Source organism: Panicum virgatum, chromosome 2N, assembly GCF_016808335.1.
Source record: "Panicum virgatum strain AP13 chromosome 2N, P.virgatum_v5, whole genome shotgun sequence".
Taxonomy (NCBI): Eukaryota; Viridiplantae; Streptophyta; class Magnoliopsida; order Poales; family Poaceae; genus Panicum; species Panicum virgatum.
Window position 1 is genome coordinate 50,121,233 of NC_053146.1, and position 21,381 is coordinate 50,142,613.

General features: G+C 40.1%; 2 protein-coding genes across 3 annotated transcripts; one reads left to right on the top strand and one right to left on the bottom strand.

Moving 5' to 3' along the window:
* Window positions 1-2,901: 2,901 nt before the first annotated feature.
* Window positions 2,902-13,852, bottom strand: LOC120660980 (pentatricopeptide repeat-containing protein At1g76280-like). 2 transcript variants are annotated; one of them, XR_005669779.1, is made up of 16 exons: window positions 13,583-13,852; window positions 13,438-13,492; window positions 13,292-13,349; window positions 12,712-12,902; window positions 12,504-12,611; window positions 11,622-11,804; window positions 10,630-11,041; window positions 10,369-10,535; window positions 9,721-9,816; window positions 9,033-9,212; window positions 8,611-8,838; window positions 7,587-7,730; window positions 6,910-7,098; window positions 6,661-6,780; window positions 5,555-6,573; window positions 2,902-3,105 (listed from the first exon to the last, which is right to left on the bottom strand). XR_005669779.1 is itself a non-coding variant. In XM_039939651.1 (15 exons), exons 1-15 carry the CDS (start codon window positions 13,594-13,596, stop codon window positions 6,121-6,123), a joined length of 2,598 nt encoding a protein of 865 aa, XP_039795585.1. In that variant the 5' UTR covers window positions 13,597-13,829; the 3' UTR covers window positions 5,525-6,120. The 2 variants fall into 2 exon arrangements, 1 of the variants encoding a protein (XP_039795585.1); XM_039939651.1 differs by lacking the exon at window positions 2,902-3,105 and having other exon boundaries at window positions 5,525-6,573; window positions 13,583-13,829.
* A 3,505-nt stretch (window positions 13,853-17,357) lies between these two features.
* On the top strand, window positions 17,358-21,159 carry LOC120660981. The gene is made up of 5 exons (XM_039939652.1): window positions 17,358-17,564; window positions 17,688-17,773; window positions 18,961-19,064; window positions 20,572-20,626; window positions 20,697-21,159. Exons 1-5 carry the CDS (start codon window positions 17,439-17,441, stop codon window positions 20,911-20,913), a joined length of 588 nt encoding a protein of 195 aa, XP_039795586.1. The 5' UTR covers window positions 17,358-17,438; the 3' UTR covers window positions 20,914-21,159.
* Window positions 21,160-21,381: the final 222 nt, after the last annotated feature.

The window sequence follows — 21,381 nt, forward strand, 5'->3', positions numbered from 1 at the left end:
TAAGATGTGCTCAGCAGTATATTCTACTTTGGAACATACAGTGGAAATAGCGTCGAGTAACAGCTGCAGTGTAAAAAACAAGCTAGACACTTGCGTATGAAGTTGCAGCGCGTGTAAACTTATGCGCGGCGAGATGCGGGATGCGGCCACCATCCAAACAGTTTTAACCTGACCGCGGTAGCCTGCAAATGTTGTTGGGGCAACTCCAACAGTTCCGTAAAACTGCTAGCTAAGTTTAGCTAGAATGAAGCTTTGCAAAAAAGCTAAGGTCTCCTAAAACAGTGGGTACGTAATCCAACGACCTATCTATTTTCCACTCTTTAAATCCCCTCGAGACACACTGACGTGAGGGCCCGCCTCCTCTCCGCCAGCGCATCTCTGGCCACGTGGGAGGAGGGGCTGGGTGCGGGAGGAGGGCCTGGGCGCGCGCTACGAGGGGATGGCGAATCCGTCCAGCTCTGGAAAGAAAGCGAACGGGGCGAGGAGTATTGCGAAGGAGATGGCGAGCCGAGCAGTTTAGCGATGTTGTTGCATGTTTGGTTTTGGTACCTTTCTTTTTTTTTACCGATACAAAACAGATTTGCAAAATCTGTTGGAGTTGCTCTTATGGTCGTCTTTTCTCTCTTTTTCTTTATCATGTACGCAGTTTCTTACTTTTATCGTTTTGATGACAGTCTTCCAAAGCTGCATACTCATATTTGTTCAGGATTTAGCCAATAAAGTAGCATGTTCTTGCACCATTCGTTAAAGAAAAAAAGGAAAACTGACGGGAGGGACGAACAAGGCGCAACACGAGGGCAGGTTCAGTCAGCTGGGCTCACATGACAATATCAGACAATGCAGCAAGTTGCGGCTCAGCAATTTTCTTACGAGTGCCGCAAGCTCTGGCCCCTGACAGCCTCTCACTTCCTGAAAAACTTACGGATCAAGTCAGTCAGGCAGAGGCAGGCTTGTTCGTTCCTCGAACTTGGGGGAAAGGATGCCAAATGATCAAGTTAGGCATCTGCCGATACACATATAACAACCAGGCCAGCTGAATGCTGATAAAGCATTTAGCCTATCAGATTCCAGCATATCTACGAATCTATCCATGCATTACAACCAAGTTTCTGCATCTCACTGCAGACTCAAGAATCCTCAAACAAGAATGCAGCTATTGATTATTTTTTCGCGACTGTGGCTGAGTACGTTTTTCATTAAGAGGGAAAGAGAATGAAATAGAAACTACAGGGTGCTTTCGGAGAAGTGAAACCAACCCTTCACTTGTCACGACGCTACACAGGCCCAGAGGCGCGACCTATAGACCTGCCTAGGGATGACAAACAACATTCCAGGCTGCCTAAGAATACAGCTATTGATTATTACTGCAAAAAAAAACACATACAGCGCAGGGATCTAATGACTTTGAGCCCAATTGGCCATTGTCTGCATGCAGATGCTAAAGCAAACAAAAGACATGTTCACGGTTCACCTGGTCCTGCAATGCAAGGGAGATTTGTCATAAACAAGTTACGCATTTGCATGACAGACGGACACAGCAGCGACAACAAGCCTTTTGAGCTATGCCAGCCTCATTCTGACCTCCCAATCCTACCAAACCATAGTCTAACCCATGCACGTTGTTTTTACCACCATTTTACGAATCTAAACACAGCCCAAATGTTTTACACCTGGCTTTGGTAGCAACAGAAGGTACAGAAATAGTTGATAAAGTTATGAGAAACAGTTGGAAGGATAGGCCGCCTTTCCCATTTAAAGGGCACTGCCATCCTTTCTGCAGCGTGCAGCCCCATGACAAGCTTCCACACAGAGACACAAGCAACCAACCCTTGCAAAGTTCTTTGTGTGGAAGATGGTTAGCTGCCCTGTGAAGATGGTTAGCTGTTGAGAGAGGGAGAGGGAGAGGCTTTGGTGCTCTTCTCCGACTTGGATGTTGGATTCTCGGATGTTCTGAAGAAGCATTAGCGTGTGTGTTCCTTCGGTTGTTTTGTAGTCTCATCTTCCTTTCTTTGTGTTGTCTTGGCTTCTCTTTCTGTGTCTCTGCACTCCCGTGTTATGGAATCCTCCCAGATTACTGGGGATGATGGTGAAGAGTGCAACAGTAATGAATCCGGATGGACAATGTACCTGGGCTCCCCGGTGAGTATTGATGATGTCAAATCCAATGAAACCGAAGGAAGCAATGTTGGAAGTGTCTGCAGCAATGGCAGAAGCAAACCCGACGCAGATTATGATGATGGAGATTATGATTCCTTGGCTTCCGATGCTTCCACAGGACCAGCTCAAGTGAAGATTCGTAATGGCAAAGAAAAGAAAGATCATGATAAAAATGACACTATCAGAGATGAGCATGGTAACGTTGAGCAAGAGGAGATGCATACCAAGCTCCCGACCAGCTGTGACAAAAAGCCAGGAAAGATGAAGAAAGGGGAAGATAAGACCACTAGAAGAAGCCACAACAAGAGACGTAGTTCGTCAAGAACAGGCTTCTTTTGGTAAACACTGTAATATCCTAGTAGGATGTATCTCAACCACTATCATCTAGCTAATATCCTTGTAGAGCATGGGGAATGCAAGGCTTTTGGGAGCTTGTGCACATATTGTACCCCTTAGATATTCTTACCATCCTCCTAGTATCATATTAAAAAATGCATGTATTTATATAGTATTAACTGATAGTTCTATGTCCAGATATACTTCGAAGGCTGTTCTCTATTTATGGTTGCTTTCTACTGTTCCTAGTATGTATAGAGTTTGAAATGTCTGTATGTGATTGCAAAGGAACAATTAGAGAGAGAGGGAGAGGGGGAGAGCGAGAGCGAGAGGGAGAGGGAGGGTAAGAGAGTACAATCTATAAAGGCGAGGAATATTATTTTTTTTCAAAATCCGCTATGAGAGAATGAGATACAACAATTTTCAATAGTCCTGAGAAAGAGCAATTACAAAATCTACAGTACAAACAGCTAATTTACAAATCAGCATAAGGAAACATACATATGTGGTACAAGAGCCTCTAGCTATCATCTGATGTGTACAAAATCAAATATTCTTTGCATCTGCAAGTGCTCTAAAGCAGCCCTGGCGTCGATTGAAGCAGCTCCTTCCCTACACTCGATGTGGAGGTAATTAGATCAGCAACAGCACTATCATCTCTAAAATAGAACAAGAAAGCCGTAGTAAGGGGAATGTAATCTGCTGACACACTTGATTGAACTCGTAAATACAAGGTGAAGCAAACACTAACCAGCATATCTAAACCACTCACTAATATGAAAGATGGAAGCCGATACTGACACTTTATGGACATACAACAAATCTACAATGTGAAGTGTCATGATGGTTGATAGATGCTAGCTAGTTCATGATCACTCTGCTCAAACTCAAAAGTGTGTGCCTACTGCCTAGTTGCATATGGCTTTCCAAGGAAGACTTGAACATAGAGAATTCAATCAAAAAGGAATCTTCATATAGCAAAGTTATCCAGAGAGGATCGTCTGAATAGTCTCTGAAAAAAGATGAATCTAGAGATATCACAGTCCTCAACTGGTAAGCAGGATCTGTAAAGCTCCTTAGGCACAATCTTCAGTGAATGTCAAGTCAGGAGCTTTCACCCTGAATCATCTGCTTGAGAACAGATCTTCAGTGAATCACAAGAAAGAAGATCAACACAACATCCCAACCTACTAGCTTAGTTTGTGAAATTGTTCAGAAACTCTAACCATATGTACACATCTGGCAGCAGCTAAAACCTAAAAATTTCCCGGTCAATACGACTATAGATTCTAATGCAAGGCAGCACAGTACACACTCAATACGCTTGGGAGATAGCGGTTAACATTTCTGAATGACCTCATGTTTCCCATCTACAGTTTCGAAGCATAACCCCGCGCGCATTGTTCAGCTCCACACAGAATTAACCAACGGTAGCGCATGCGAATTGGTAGTACCGCAATCCAGCATAGTGGCCACGAAATGAACCCAATCAGATCGAGGTGACGCGCGTGAATGACAAGGAATGTACCCAGAGGTTGCGGCGGCGGTAGTGGCGGGGCCGCGGCCGGCGGCTAGGACGCCGCGGCGGGCTTGGAGTGGTGGAGGAACGCGGCGGAGCAGAGCACGGCGGTGACGAGGGCGAAGAAGGCGAGCGCCACCGCCAGCGACATCCCGGCCACCGCCAGATCCAGCGCCAGCTGCGCGCCGTGGAACACCACGCCCAGCGCCATGCTCCTCCCCTCCCTGCCTCCCGTCGTCCTGCTCTAGCATGCGGTGGGGGACCCCCTGCGCGCTCCTCTCGCTCGAGCCTGCGTCTATGTCATCGCGGCCGCGGGGCGCGAGAGGTACAAGAGGCGGTGGGATGGGCGGTGGGGTGGAAGAGAAGCGGCGAGTGACACGCGGAGCGGCGAGAGGGCGGGAGGAGAGGCGGCGACGCGACCACCTGGAAGGCTGGACCTGGACCTGGACCTGGACCTGCGCGAGACGAGAGAGGCACGCCCGTGTCCGTGTCCGGGTCCGCGTCGCTTCTCTTCCGAGTCGTGAGCCCCCGTGGCGAGTGGCGAGGCGACCGAGAGGCGAGAGCGGAGGGGGAGAGCCGGAGAGGGAGGCAGGACCGGCGTGCGACCGAGAGCAGACGAACCGAGCTTCTGAGATGGACCTGAATTCTGGCATGGATGAACCTCGGTCATTCAGCTGCCTGCGGGAAACAGCCCATTTACGCCGAAACTCTGGAGCTGGACTCTCGGATTTCTCATCCTCTATCCCCCCCCCCCCCCCCCCAAAAATGATGGCCGGAGATTTTGACCGTTTGGAGCACGAAATTCTCTAAATTTCCTATGGACATAAGTTCATTCATTACAGAAAGAAAAACAAAAGGATCCCAAAAATGATGCTTCGCAACATGCCAACATAGGTGCCAAAAACAGGCGGTAAATAGGGGGGAAGAGAAACCATGGGGAGATACTACTCGACATGATTGATATATGTTATTTGTGGAATCATGGAACGAATGTACATAAGTGATGTCATGTTGGATTGCTATTCGCCTAGAAAGTGAACAAAAAGGCTGTTAGAAGTGATGTCATGTTGGATTGCTATTCGCCTAGAAAGTGAACAAAAAGGCTGTTAGAAGACAACTAATGAGGGTTGTTTGGTTCCAAGGACTAAACTTTAGACAATGTCACATAAAAAAGAATCTTAGTATTTAGAAGTATTAAAATCTAATTATAAAACTAACTGCAAAACCCTAAAACTAAATTGCAAAACGAATCTAATGAGATACTAATCCATAATTAGCGGAGGGTTACTGTAGCATCATGGATTAATTAGGCTCATTAGATTCGTTTCGCAAATTAGCACCCATCTGTCAAAAACATTTTATAAATAAATTTTATTTTTTTGAAAAGCTTAAATAAATTTTATTTGATACTCTAAATGGCAAGATTTCTTTTGATGTGATAGAGGCTAAAAAAAGATGGAGGAAACAAACAGACCCTGAAGCACCAGTACATAATGTACAACAAAGACCAACTAGTAAGCGATAATATGTCAATTAGTATACCTCATTCTTCTCCATACTTCTTTAATCCACCTCTGTCAGACCAAGTTATAACAACATCCATATTTCTCCAGAATAACTAGAACAAGTTGTTTTGAGGTGCTACAACCCAGCTTCCAGCTACTGTTGAGTTGTAACCTCTTATTTATCCGTCAGTGCCACGTGATTCAATCTTCGTCACCATCAAATATGTTTCAACAAATTCCACAGAATGCTCCTGATACAATTAGTAATGGTTAGAGCTAGATGAATAACAGGTAAGCAACCTATCAAGTAATGTTGGCCTAAAAGCTGTCGGCCCAGAAAGCTCAAAAAGGTGCAACAGGCCAACAGACCAGCCCCTCGCAGAACAAATTTCATGACCAAGCTTCAGGATGGGTGGTGATGAACAAGCAGGCAGGTCCAACCATGGTGTTTAGGTAAAAGGAAGTCCACCTACTGGATACTTTCCAGCAAAAGAAAACATGATGTAGTAATCATGCCTAGCAGAGAGATTCATTTGGTTCTGCCTACCACTAGATTGGGACAATGACTCTGTTCTGCCTCCATTAGTTTCCTTATCCTGATACTCAGAAATAGGATTTCCTTCCCCAAGATTGGGGGACTTCCGGGGGGCTTATATGTGGTCTCCTGTTATCATCGTACGAGGATGCCAGCCTCCATGCCCAAAGACTCTCCTCTGGTGACCAAGATATGGTGGCACCCATTATCGCACACCATCTCAGGTTCAGTAAAGCTGTTGCAAGAAACTCTTCACCTGCTTCGAATGTCCTTATGATTCTCAGTTCAGCATCTGGCTCTTCACTGAGGATTATATCTTCAAAAACAGTTATTTTCTCGCTACAGATGCTGACATCCTCAGATATCATTCTCATGCTGAGTACTTGCAATGCCTCAATTGCAGTATTGTAAAGTTCATGCTCCTCGTACACACAAAATGTGTACCAGAGTGTTGATGGATCAGGTTGGATTTTTGCTCGATGTATACACTCCACAATGTATTCGATGACATGAATTTGACCCTGCGAAGAATGTTCAAAAAATGAGCTAAACTTCAAAAATCATTTTAGCTGGGGAAGAGAAATAGATCATTATTATAACAAACATACTTTATAATATGCATGTGAGAGTACTGTATTGAACATCTGTATATCAGGCTCAATTCCTTCAGTTTTGCATGTATCAAGCAGATCCAGAGCCCCCTCAAAATCATCTTTTGCTAATGCAACCTATCATATCAAGAAAAATAGACATGAGACCAAGTAAATGAATATGCAAAAGTCAACTCAACTAACAAGTAATCAGTAGTATAATAATCTAAAGGGATGTGCGATGCTCCTATGCTTAGCCAGATTTACCTTCAGGAGAGATGTATAAGTCACGACAGTTGGATGGAAGCCATCTCGGAGCATCAAAGACAGCAATGCCCTAGCTGATTTGAAACATGGTAACCATTTGCAGCACTCTATCATGGTAGTATAAATTGAAATATCGGTTGGAATGCCGCATGATCTCATGATTTTGAAAATCCTTATTGCTTTGTGACTCTACAAACCAGACAACATGGATCAAATTTGATAATATGTCAAGTTCAATATCTGCTAAGTGTAATCATGCAATGAATTTTCAGTTTGGCACCAAACCAGCATGAACATTTCCTACCAAACCAGCATGAATCATTTCTTATACAAAAGAACTGATGATGTTGTCTATGAAGTGCTGTGGCATACTTTAAATTTTCAGCTACAAACTCAAAGTGTGTTAAAATTTAAGAAAAGAAAAGCTAAATGTGCTATAGAATTCGTAGCACAGAATTAATTTGAACCTGAAATTTTGTAAATAAGAGTAAAGCGGGTGAATCTTGAATCATTTAGAACTTCTTAGTATTAATTTCACGCCCAATTCAAAAGTAATTGCATAACACCATGACTACAACTTAAAGGGTGGTTGCATTTACATCTTTTTACAAACAAAAGAGAGAAGAATTCATCATTATGTCACATCAAAACAAACTTAACAGGTTGTTGACACATACTTCCTTGGCTTGGACAAGAGCATGCAACACAACACTGTAGAGATCACTCTTCTGATAAGAATTTATGTTCCACAAGGTATTTTCAGCTACATTCAGGTACCTCAGCATTTCCTCTATCATCCCCTCAGCTCCATAAGCTCGTATCTGAAATAGAATCATTAGAACATTAAGAGTTCAAAGGATTTGTCATGTTAAGAAGCACTGAAGATGGGAATGACAAGTGAAATCACAACCAAAACCACGATTTTTTACAGATGGCTTTTTGATGATAATTAGTGATCCAGTGAGTAAACTTTTAGAGAGGATTACTTTCTATTCATCTTTACAACGTGTATTCTTTTTCTTTAGGAAATTTTTGACCAACAAATACTTCATTAATGCATATCATTAGATTCATAGTTCATACTTATGATTTTAAATTTGTATCACATAAATGACATACTGATGGAGTAATTGTTGGCCAAAGCCTTGTCCTAACAATACAAAATAAAACTTTGTAATATCAGAGTGAACAAAACAATACAAAATAAACCTTGTAATATAAAGTGACCTTGTAATATCAAAGGTTTTGGCGTTATGACAGAGGTTTCAGGTTATAAACTTATAATATTCAGAGACTTTTCACAGACAACAATGAAATGCCCTATTCAGGTTAACTAAAATACTGCTCCCAATTACCATAAATTGTAATGAATTAACCACTGAAAATATTAGTGGATTTGGTGCCTTGAAATAATAAAGATGTCACAGGGAATTCTTGATAGAAAACAATAAGTTCAAAGACAGGCATAAAGAGTTCTCAAAACATGATGTGGACAAAGTGAAAAAAAAAAACCAAAGAATGGCATACTTTTTGTTCCCCACTTTAGCAGAAAAGGACACATTGAGTATCCCAAAACCAAGATATTCATGTGAATTTTTCTCAAATTTGTAACAATAGAAAAAAAATGATACTTTTTGTTCCTTATAAACCGGACCCAGACAGAATACAAAGATTTATATATTAAATGGAAAGCAAGCTTACTAAGTTCTTCATAGACACAAAACTGTGTTGGATTCCATTATTTAGCATGTCCATCTCAATTATGCTTATCCTTTTGGAAACCTCAACATGAGAGAGCACATTTCCGTCTTCATAAGGAACATTGATATTGCCAAACAGAGAAAACAAAAGTTCATACGTCCTGAGAGTTGCCTTCATGTTCACTTGCTTCATTTTAGCTAGTATGCGCACAGCTCTTTCTGGTTCATTCTGCAGAAATTTTGAAGAGGATTATTTCATGCTTCGTATTAACAAAACAGAACCTTTAATTTGACAGACTGGTGCAGTGACAGGTATGGAAAACTATTTCTTGTGGATATGATGTAGAGCATCAAGCATTCCAAGACAGCAGGGCGCACAGAAATCCAATATCCTAAGATCTAAGTCCAGAGTGAATGCATTACCATAATCTCACATCCAGAAAGCAAAGCATTAATGGCACGTATATGCTTTGGTCGTATCTCTGAAATTCTTTCCAAAAAGTCCTCAGCCAAATCCAACTGTAATTTTTTGCTATAACCCTCTGAAAGAGCAGCAAGTGTATCATTGTAAGGTTTAATGCCCCTTCTCTCCATCACTTCAATCTGAAAAAACAGATGAATCTAAGATATGTACCAGAAATAATGCTATATCCGAACTAAAATTGATAGTCATAGGATTTGTGGAGTCAAAAACTTACATAAAAATACTTAAATTTGTCCCGTGAAAAAGATATTGATAAATTTTTCGTGAAAAGTGCTACTACATTATGGTTTTATTGTCGATAACAGTATAACACAGATTTGGTAACAGTTAGACATGTACATTGGAGATGGTATCGATATCTTAAACAAGTAAAACAGACCAGAACTAGAGGTAGTAACAGTACAGGTACAGTTCAATTTTACATAGAGTTTTTGAAGTATTTTATGCTTAACATCGCAGCACTCTTAACAATAATTAGTCTAAATTCTTTTTTTCACGAATACACATGAGAGCTGCATATTATTGCACTGTATTGCTTTGATAAAAAAAATGACGTGTGTTATCATCATGTTATTGAGATGCCCTTTCAAGTAACTGGAACATAAACAGTAAGTTACTGGTGCAGACCACTTTCATGGCATATGCAACTCCTTTGCCAGCTATCACAGTCTTGACAAACCCATCATACGTAAATTTTGATGGCCGCAATCGAAGTTTTTGCATCTGGAGAGAAAAATTAAATTACCAACACAGTCTGTGAGCATATGGGAATCTTTCAGCTAAAATGCTTTCACCATTAAACTAACTGAAAATTGCAGTCCTTACCTTTTATGCTAATAACATTGGATAAACATATGAAAATGGCACTAAAATGCACGATCACATGTTACAAACTAGAACTTTAAATCAAATCTCTCTGCAGGACCAAAATTAATGGCAGAGTAATGGTTCGTATAAAAATAGATTTTATCATCTATGTTGGTGACAATCCTTGCAGGTGAAATCAAACATAAATTAAAAAAACAAAGGTCCAGTAAACATGACTGAAACAGATCAAGTTAGAAATGGCATCCCTCCTATTCTAAGATCAAATACAGTGCGGAAGATGAAACGAATCAAGTTAGAAAACTAATTGTTGACACACTGTACATGCACATTTACCATCCAGAAGAAAGAAATTCTTGAAGTTTCAGAGAAATATTCAAAGTAAAATTTAACATGAAGATTGCATGGTAATGATACAGATTACACAGTCAAGAAGTATACATTTGTTACCTCTAGAAATAACTGCTCAGCTAACTGACAGTTGTTAAATTGTACACATGCATGCATAAGATCGTTGAACGACCATCTCAGAATTCTCCTTACTGCACTTCCCACAAATCTCAATGCATCTGGAACACTCCCATTCTCTAGTCCAACCTTATCAGCAAGATCGTTGCCTAGAACAAAACTGAAACAAAATAAGTTTATATCTCATTGGGATGAGTAATCTAATATGGCGGATAGTGTATGCAAATGGAATGGAGATCAGACCTTCAGATAATACATCAGCTTTCAATTCAACAATTTCAAATGACTGAGTTTTCTCCTCAAATAACTCAGGCTGAACATCAGCTGAATTTTCACCAGTAGCCAGCTTCCCTTGAGATGGTTGCAGGTTACAGTCTGGTAACAATTTGAGATCTTCCGATTCACTCAATGCAAGTACAGGAATGTCTAATCTTGATGATTGGTATCTTCTTTTAGAAGACAACCTCAGATGGCCAGAGCTTTGTGCAGCAATGACTACCATATGCTGCAAGATGTGATATGCAGATTGGAGGTCACCAAACGTGGTTAACGCCCTCAAAATTTTCCTTTGCATAATAATGCTTGGGCTATAATATCTAGTGCAGTCCTTCCAAATATCATAAACTGCAGGCAGATTTCCCTGTAAGACTGCAATCTAAAACATATACAAAAACAATAAGCAAAGCTGTCACAATATTAGATCAAGAATGAATAAATGACATGAACCGAGAATGTAACAGTCAAGCTGAAAGTTCAAATAAGCAAGCTGTCACAACATCAATTATAAACCATGAGAGAATATGTGGTAAGGGCTACTATATAAATGAAATATAATATTGCACGAGATGAAACGAATGTCCTAACATGATGCGAGAAGAACAAAACATAAGATACACAAAGCAAAATGACGTGTCAATTTTTCACAAGAGAAAACTAAAGTTCGTCAACAACATTACTAAGTTACTAAGAAATGAAAGTGAGAAACAAAATATGGATTTGCAGTCATGTATAGTGATTTATTCAGGAGGTTCAATTCACACAGACAAAACAATGTGCCTAAAGGGAACAGCCTAGGCAGCGACAGCATGTTAAGTTTGAAAAAAAAGGACCAAACAGGAAGCTTTATAACGAACAAGGCATGAATACAGGCTTGCAACTACAATAGACAAGTCAGGTGAGTTGCATATAAAAAAAGAAATTTAAGAACAGCAATATTGAACATTTCTTCTACAAACCTTCAAAAGCTCATAGTACGTTATTTCAGACTTCCCCAGAAGATAATTTTCCATTATCTCTAGACAGCATTCAGCATCCTTCAGATTTCCACTACTTCCACAGGAGTTTAGAAAGATATTAAAAAATGGCAAAGTGGCATGAGTGCTTTCTTTCTCCCCTAGAAGAGTCAGCCAGTGAAGTGCCTACATAGGAAAGAAGATTCTAAACTTGCAGATTGCGCGTAGCTGAAGTATTCAATAAGCTGATAAATATATAGCACATATGAAAAAAAATGAATTCCACTCAACCCAACTTGTAAAGAAGAAAAAAATAAGTAATCAACTTAATCAAATCCAATTGAATTATCATCGAAATAACACATAAACCATGCATCTATCTTGTATTTCAAACAGTAATATAATTGTAGTGTACTTTTTTTTCCATAAACCAGCCTCTGTGCCTCATACTTGTTTGCTAATTTTATGGAATACTTGCATTAGCAGAACATACAACACTTTCTCCAATTCACCACTCTCCTATAAATAAAAATTATATAATGCATAAAACAATGCCTGCGCTATCAGTGAACATGCAAACACTTGCAGACATACCTGTGCACAAAAGAGTCACAACTACAGCAACAGCAACAACAAAGACTTTTAGTCCCAAGCATGCTGGGGTAGGATAGTGTGCTAGAGTGGACAAGGCACAAGTATAACGGACCCACTCCAATCAGTACCAAGAAACTGGGTCTGTTATCTATGGTCCACTGTTAATGGCATCTGGACTAAGCCAGTATCACAAGGAAATGGAAAGTTTACTGTGGTCTCTTTATCATTAAAAGAGAATATATTATGCTACTACCATTGCTGTTATATTGAGAAATGAGGAGCATCGCATACCTCCTTCGAGTATCCTCCTCTGCTCAGGGCACGAATGACATATCTGTAGATACCCTTACTCATACCAATAGCCTTCTCCTCCATGAATTCCAAAGTTTCCATAACAAACTATAAGTATTGGAAAACATCGATGGAGTAATAGTCAAAACAAATGTATTAAACCTTAAGCTCTTGTAAAATTTTAAAAAACATGTAACAGTAACTTTACCAAAGGATCAGGTGCTTCTGCGCAATACTCCAATATATAAGAGAAATCATCTTTAGTCAATGCCCAATCAGTGTTTTGAAAGTTTGAAAGAATCATTGATGCCCGCTGCCGATCACCTCTACGGAGAGCATTGACAATGTCTGCTTGCATAGATCTGACCAAACTAGTCTTCCATGTCAAATTATCATATTCTGCAATCATTACAGCACTGCTTACATATTGATGTGCACAAAATTCACACAGTAACTCTGCTAATTATGGGAATCATTAAGATCAGCCAGACAAGGTGATAACCCAAGTCAGGAAGCGTGGTACAAGTGAAACTTGCTGCAGGAGAAGGACAATCATGGAAACAACAGGAAGTAAGCCAAGTCTCAAAAAACTAAAACACGTGCGTCAAGTAGGCAACTACAAGGCATTTACCCATAGCAAAAAGTTGATCTGATAGCACCAATTCCAGATCAATACCATGAAAACATGGCAAAACATGCTAACCATAGTGCGCAGAAACAACAGCTACAGGCCTACAACATTCCGTGCAAAACAATAGCAAAAACAAAATGACTAAAAATACACTTACCATTAGAACAAGTTGGAGCATCTTCAGAATGAAGTCCGCTTGCCACATTCGCCTGCGCCTGCAGGAACCCCGTAGCATTAGCATCTAAAGCACACGCAAGTGCACGAAGCAACACGGAGGGTACAGAGAGAAATTCTGCGTATTACGAGTGGGGATTTGAATGCCGCCGAGGAATTGGTGCAACGGCGAGCAGCCCTCGATCTGAATGACGCAGAAATGAACATGACTGTGAGAACAGAAGGGTACAACATGACCCGCCCGAATCATTCATTCCATGGATAGTTCGCTTACAGTATCCTCTGCATCGCAGGCGACGACGAGTTGGAGCGCGCGCGCCTTTCAGCGAGAGGGGGGGGGGGCGCCCGCCGGGCGGGGCGATGATCTCTGGGCCGACCGCCGCACGAATCCAGGTCCCGCGGAGGACGCGTGGGAGGTGGGGCGCGGCCTAGGAAGTGGAGGCGGACGAGAGCGGGGCCGGCGGCGGCGGCGGGCGCCACGGCGGAGGGCGGAAGGGTTTTTGGTGAGGGGAATCTGGCTGCGGGCTGCGGCCTTGCGGGCGGGAGCGGTTCTACATCACCTACGGCGATGGTTCGGACATCTATCACCCGAAGAAATATTTTTCACTTTTAGTTAATGGACTGCCAGCCCAATAATCTAGATGCAGATTTAATCCGCTGCTCTCATTCATGATAGAGAACAACCGGTGCATACATGCAAAAAAGATAAAACTGGTGATGTCATCCCGCATGCAAGAAAGTTTAAAACTTAAAAAAAATTATAAATCTTGAACCGTGTATCCAAATTAAATTTGAATTGTATCATTAACTTTCTTATGATAAGATCTTCAAAACAAGATTCACACTTTGCCTATGTTTGCATGATATTTTTTTTTAAAAAAAAATTAATACTCAATAATTAATTTCGGCTACTGCGAACAAATATTTTAACAACACGAACAAATATTTATTTTTCACGAACAAAGAGTTAAACGTAGCGAGCAAATAATAATATACAACGAACAAAATATTACACATAGCGAACATTTGTTTGTATAGGATAAATAATAAAAAGGAATATCACGAACAAATGAGTCAATATGATAGAACAATTTAATTGACAAAGCGAACAAATAATTTGGTGTTACGAACAAATTATTTACACGCGGATAAATAATTTTACATGAAGACAAATGCATCTACATCATAAAAAGTTATTTTTCTAAGTATATATACACGCTAAAAAAGTTAGCATATAAAGAAAATAAATTATTTTGTACCCCAATTTATAAGTCTACAATACAAATAAATTAATATACGGTTAGCATGACTCAATCGTAAATGTGAACAAATATTTATACAATAATAATAGTTACGTATACATCTATTAACATTTGAAACAAACATGGTTGATATCAATTATAAAGGATAAAAAATCAAATATAGATTAGGTTCATAATAGAAAAGAAAGAACGATTAATAAATAGAAACAAAGGACTAGACAAAAGTGCAAGAAAAGAAATAGGAAAAAGGAGAAAAGAATTAGAGAAATAAATTTATGGAAAAATAGATAAACATATGAAGAAAGAGAAAAGAAGTAAAAATAATGTACAAATGCATTTTGAAGCATCAGAGATTATCCAAACAAAATAGATAAGAAACAATAAAAATAGTGTACATATGGCTATTTAGTGGATATATTTGCATTTAATGTCAGCGTGCATGTCTAAAATAGTAAAACACATGATAGAAAAAAAACAAGAAAAAGATGGTTGGATCATTTATTGCTCCACTAGGTGTCAGGTGAAAGCACGAAGCATGCTGCCTTATCTACTGCATGCGTTTTTGGTATAGACTGTCACCTACTTAGAAGGTTAAACTGCTATTGGGTCAAATAAGTCCGCAGAGAGCCCACTACCAGCTTCAGGCGATGGTTTTGATGTTTGTAGCCCGAGCGACATATAGTCGCAGCACTTGCGGGCGGGTAGCAAGTTGCCGTGCGATGCGAGATTTGATCGGCCTTGCTTGAATCTGGGCCGTTCGTATAGAGAACCACAGTGATACTTGTCCAAAATAGACAAACATATTACGGATACGGAGATAATAGAAAGTACAATTATACAAAACGTGATGTTATGAAAAACAAAACTATAAAATTTTCATCAAACTAAGATTTTCAGTGCACGTCTTGGGGCGGAAACGACCAAGGTTTCAGAAAACGGCAGCTCAAAATCAAGTGTATGTAACAAAATAATCGAAATTCTCCCACAAAGCTTTGAATTTGGTAAAAAGAAAGTACCAAAATATGTTGATGCTGTATACTCTCCCATCCGTTTCACGATGTTTGCCTGGTCCGCATGTCAAAGTGGTAGATTACCTGTATTTGATTAAGAGATTAATTGAAAACATGTCAAATCCATCCAATGAGACGGGAACATCACGATTTTGTCAAAGTTTATTTGCTTAGAGTCTCCTAAGTATATGGACCAGGAAAACAGTGTGAAAGGGAGATAGTACATGCTATGCTAAGGTCTTGTTTAGTTCCATTCAAAATTCTACAAGATTTCATAGCACATTGAATTTTTGAACGCATGCATGAAGTATTAAATGTAGTTAAACAAAATAACTAATTACATAGTTTGTCTATAATTTGTGATGCGAGACGAATCTTTTGAGCCTAGTTAACCCATGACGGAACAATAATGACCAAATACAAATGAAAGTGCTACATTATTTTATAGATTCACTTTTATGCATCTAAACAAGCGTGGGTGTTTAGTTGGTGAAAAGTTTAGATTCTGGTACTGTAGCACATTTTATTGTTATTTCATAATTAATGTCCAATCATGGACTGATTAGGCTTAAAAGATTCGTCTTGTATGAATTGGTTAAACTGTGTAATTAGTTATTTTTTTACTGCATTTAATGCTCCATTCATGTGTCCAAAAATTTGATGTGACACGTAATTTGCAAAAAAAATGGAACTAAACACCCTCGGATAAATAACCTCTGGAAGTGCTAGTTTAATGTGCAGATTTGTCTTAGATCTGGTGAAATCATCTATCACCTTCTAAATCTATCTTTAACATGCCGTAGCCCAGCTTCCTGCATTCTACGAAATTACTAAGAGCAATGTTAACGTTCTGCCACCCTTATTTCTTACACAAGATTAGAACTAATCAAATAATATCTTAAACGGGCTGTTCATGTACTTGATGAGGTTCCAATTTGCAGTTGAACGCTAAAACATTAAAAAAAGCTAAAAAAACATAGAGCCATTTGAACGTTGCTTAAAGTTCAGTTCAAACTACCACCGAATCTTTATTCCAGCTGCCATAAACTGGTGTGCACAGTTGGCTCTTGCGAACATCAAGCTAAACAAGCATATATGTTTGCAAAGAAAAGGCACTCGTGAGCATTGCGACAATATTATTTAGGGAACAAAAGCCCAACATATTCATATAAAGAACTTTATTTATTGTGAGGAAGTGCTATCATGTATCGATGTTTTTTCACATGACGATTTTCTATATTTGGCCTGATTGGTAGGACTCTAAAACCGGCTCCAGCTAGAACCTACCAAACGGTTCATTGTGGAGCAGCTCCAGTCAAGGAGTCGCATCTAGAGCCCCTTCCGGCTTCCATTGTAGAGGTGGAGCCACGAAATATGGCTCCAAGCGGCTCCGTGAGTAGACATCAATACTAGAAACTATTTTGCCAAACGTTTTTCAAAACGGCTCCAGCTCCATCAGAGACTTGCTTCACTAGATGAGCCAGAGCTGGAGCTATTTTTGAAGAAGTCAGAGCCCTACCAAACAGACCCATAATTTTATCATGCTCGTAAGTCATAAGATCCACAATTTCTTGTTATTTGTGTTGCTAACAAACCACTTGTCTATCAAAACTCGCTCTAGAAGAGGATTAACATTTATAATAACTGCTGTACCTCTTCTTAGTAAATTTGTCGTCGTAAATTCAAATCTGGCTTCTCAAATTTTTAATTTCAGATGGGAGGGTACCCTGCGCAGCATGTGCGCCCAAAATAAAACCAAGGATACCGGCAGGCACCCCTCGCACTCTCCATCGATTCACCAGCAAATTTCTCAGCGCCGGCCTCCCGGCAGACCGGCGGCCGCATCACTGCGTAATCGATGGCTTCCTCCCCGTGGCCGCACACCGCTGGTACCGCCCCCGCCCCGCCGCCAGAAGCAGCAGCAGCTGCTGCTGCTACCGCCGCCGCCGCCCCCGCCCCGACGTCGGAGCAGCACCTACTCAAGGTCCCCCCCACAATCCCATTTTTTTTCCTCCATCGCTCGCTATTGGCTCGTTGCCTCTGTATCTTCAGGTTGAGTCTGCTCCCTGCCCCCCCTCCAAGCTGAGCTCCTGACTGGTGCGTGCAGGAGGGAGAAAGCGCTGCCGCCGCCACTGTCCCGCAGCAGCAGGAGGAGGAGGCCAATAAGCCCCACTTGGCGCGGGATGATGACTCGTAATTGCGATCTCCCTTGCCTCTGTTCCAGCAATGCATGCTCTGTCTTTGCGTAATTCTCGATAGAAACGCGGCTTCACTTACGGTGACATTGTTTTATGCGTGAACCCATTGGACTAGATGGGGTAGAATTAGAATCTGTGACTGCGTTGTTGTATAGTCGATAGCGGTAGATGTGTGTTACGAGTGCATGGATGAGATGGGATAGTTACCCTGGTCCCTGTTACTGGTAGCCCTATAACAATGCACAGTAGATTAGTGTTATATATACCAGAAACAGGAGTACCACATCAGTCACCCCATTTGTGGTTTTGGCGTTTTGCCTTGTGAACTAGGAGTGGTGCTGTGGACTGTGGTGGAGCCAGAACCGAAACCGTTTTGGCACATCATCACTAATATTTTAGGACTTTAACATATTTGTTTGTAAGCAAAGTTTGGCAAAAGATATACTACTTTGCAAAAACCTCTGGGCCTGGTATGGTGCACAGATGAGTATCTCATGTGTGACAGTGTTAGGCATGTGAACAGGACATGATTAGACTATATGCCGTCGATAGTCATGTAAAACTAATGGGCGAAAAGAATAAAGTTAGGGTAGCTTTTTCAGAAAGTGTGTCAAGGTCTTAAGGTAACAATTTGCTCAATATATTTTCTCCAAATTTTGTGACTCCCTCAGCATATCTGGTTCTCTGGGAGAAGAAGAAAAGATAAGTTTCTGTCCTCTAGTTGATGACACAAAAGTTTGGTTTGGTCTTGACACATTTATTCTTTTTCATCTGTAGTGTCATGTATTCTACCTTGTAGAGTTTAGGTCTCTCAATTGGATTTTGTATCAGGATCCCATGATTGACAGGCAGATTTGGACAATTTTGACTTTGTAAGGTGTACGCTGAACTGTTTGACTAGTTACCTTTCGGAAGAGGACCTCAAACCTTAGATTTTTTTTCTTATTATTAAATACACTTGTATTTTGAACAGCTTAATCGGTCCTTACAAGTCTAGAACATTACAGCTTACATACATTTGCGATTTGGAGGGAGTAGAAATTAGAACATCTTAATCCTGTAGGACCATGATTGAAAGAGCAAAGTTACTCCTTTGCTTTGAACTTTGGATTCTTCTTATTGTCACTGTGTGAAGCTTTCTAGGTTGCAGTAAAATTCAAGCATCGTATTTGATATGTGCAGAGAAGCAGTAATCCAAGAGCATGAACAGAAAATCAACAGATATCAAGCAATACTTGCAGCCCGTTTGAAAGCTAAGTTCTTCTCTAAAAAGGCTTTTAATGGAGGTACTGATGCACTCTTCAGCTTCTTGCAGTATCCAGAGTCACCTAATATCTAGTGCATGCCATTTTTTATTTGTTTTATCACAGACAAGCAGGCCATTTTGCCTGGCTGTAGCGCTCTGCCATCAAATGAAAAATGTGTTATACTTCTCTCAGGAATGTTCTATGTACATAAGTAGAATGAATGAAAGTTCGGATGACACTCTTCATGTTGTTTTTGATGGATTCCATGACTCAGTTCTCTAACACAGTAGTTGCAATATGTAAGTCAAGGGCATAACTCTCTTCCAAATTGGGAACTCCTTAAACTTATTTGTTGTCAGTTCTAATGTGATAGCTGTATGTACTCAAGTCTACATTTTATTTGAGCTTGGCCGAATTTGAATGTGATCCAGTTTAGTATCATCACAATTCCTTTCAGATACTAAACTAGAAAACTAGTTTTTCTCTTTTCACCTTCAGCTCAAACTAGTCTTAGATTTGTTTAGCTGCCTGAAGATGAGAACTAACTCGCTACTGCATCTTCCCATGCTAGGCAGAAGGTATCAACAACATGAAAAATCATTCCTCCATGGATCCCAAATATTGAACTTACTGTCGATCCAGTAGCGACAGATACCATTTTACCATTGATATCCTTACATATATATTGCTCCTGAAGCTTCTTATAGTTTATGTATGTGCTTAGCTTGTCACTCGTTATGGAAAATGATCCATTGTTACATCAAAGGTGGCCAAGCATATTATTTGTTAGTCAGCACTGAGTAGGCATGATATTGATATATGGCTATCTTTTATGTATGAACCTTTTGTGTTAATAATTCATTTGATCAACATCTTCAAGCACTACAAATCAATGTTTATGGGAGCACAGTATTGGACTATTAACAATAAGAATGTACTTTATGTTTACAATTATCTAATGAGCTGCCATTTCTTTTCTGAATTTCAATTTACTTTACTGTCTTCCACTAGCCAACTCCTAGAGAAATGGGATTCTCTGAGGAGAAAAGGAAAGGATGGGAAAAGACAACTTTACTGAATGGACATTGCTAGCATGATCTTTATGCTCAATTCGGATGTGCCTTTGCATGACAATGCTGGTGCAAATATTCTAGAAGCCTCCGCAAATATTAGACATATATAGCCTGTATTGTGCAATTGTACATGTGTGATATACTCGTATGTATTCTTGTACTCCAAGCCTTATGAAAGGGTCCCCCCCCACCACCAAAAAAAAATCTAGGGGGTGCGGTGTTTCCCATCTCTCTACAGCAAATAACTAGAAACTCTGTATTTCAAATGCAGTGTATTGTTTAATGTCTCTGCTTGTAAGACCTGTTACTGTTTACTTGATTGATAGTCTCATTGTTTCCCATGTGTTTTCTAGTTGGGGACTGTTCCCTGTGGATTAACAAAATTTCATTTTGATTGATTATAAGTTTGAATCAGCCCTAGCTCTCTTTTCTTAGGCCTTTTACAAAAGTTATGTTCTTTATCATGTTAATAGGGAACATCTTTGAAGCAGAAACCACTGTTGAAGGTGAAACAGTTCAGTCAAGCAGGTATGTTTCATGTAACCATTTCAGGTTCCAATATAGCAAGATTGCAAATCTTATTTCCCCCCCCCCTTAGGTGGCCCTGTACAAGATCATTTGCAAACCCAGAGTTTTCTTTTCGGGACAAGAACAGCCATGAGAAGGGAAATTATCCGTCTTCAGCAGCAGATTCCTCTGCCAAGAACAGCTCTCCACCTTTAGCAGGTGATGTCTCACCAAAAAATAATGCTAGTGCTTTGGCCACAGAAAACAATCTAACGCCTGGAAAGAGACAGCAATCCAAGAAGACTTGACTTGATGCATTAACGGTAGGCAAATCAGGTTGTCTGCTGTTCCTCTGTAGTCCGGGGTATGCAACCTGAAGTATGTAAGCTATCATGAAAGAAAATTGACTCCAAAAATGTTTGTAACCTGCTCTAAATTCAGTTTGTTGAACCTGTTCCAGAAGCATCTGTAGCAAGGAATAATGTTTTATTCTTGATATTCAAATTGATGTACTATAGACTATCTCTAGTGATCCATTAATTGTTGTTCTTTAATACTTTGGATGTCATTGTGCGACTTAATTTATTTTTGTGTGGCGATACACAAGCGGATGAAATACGAAGCTACCTTTTTCACATGGTGATTTATAACTCAAGAAAGCATGCTGATGGCCTGCTACCGATACTTCACAGTAATTCTTTTTGTTATGAGTATATTTATCTTGTTAATGTCCATATCTTCAATGTTTGTATCTTTTTATCCCCAATTTCCTCATT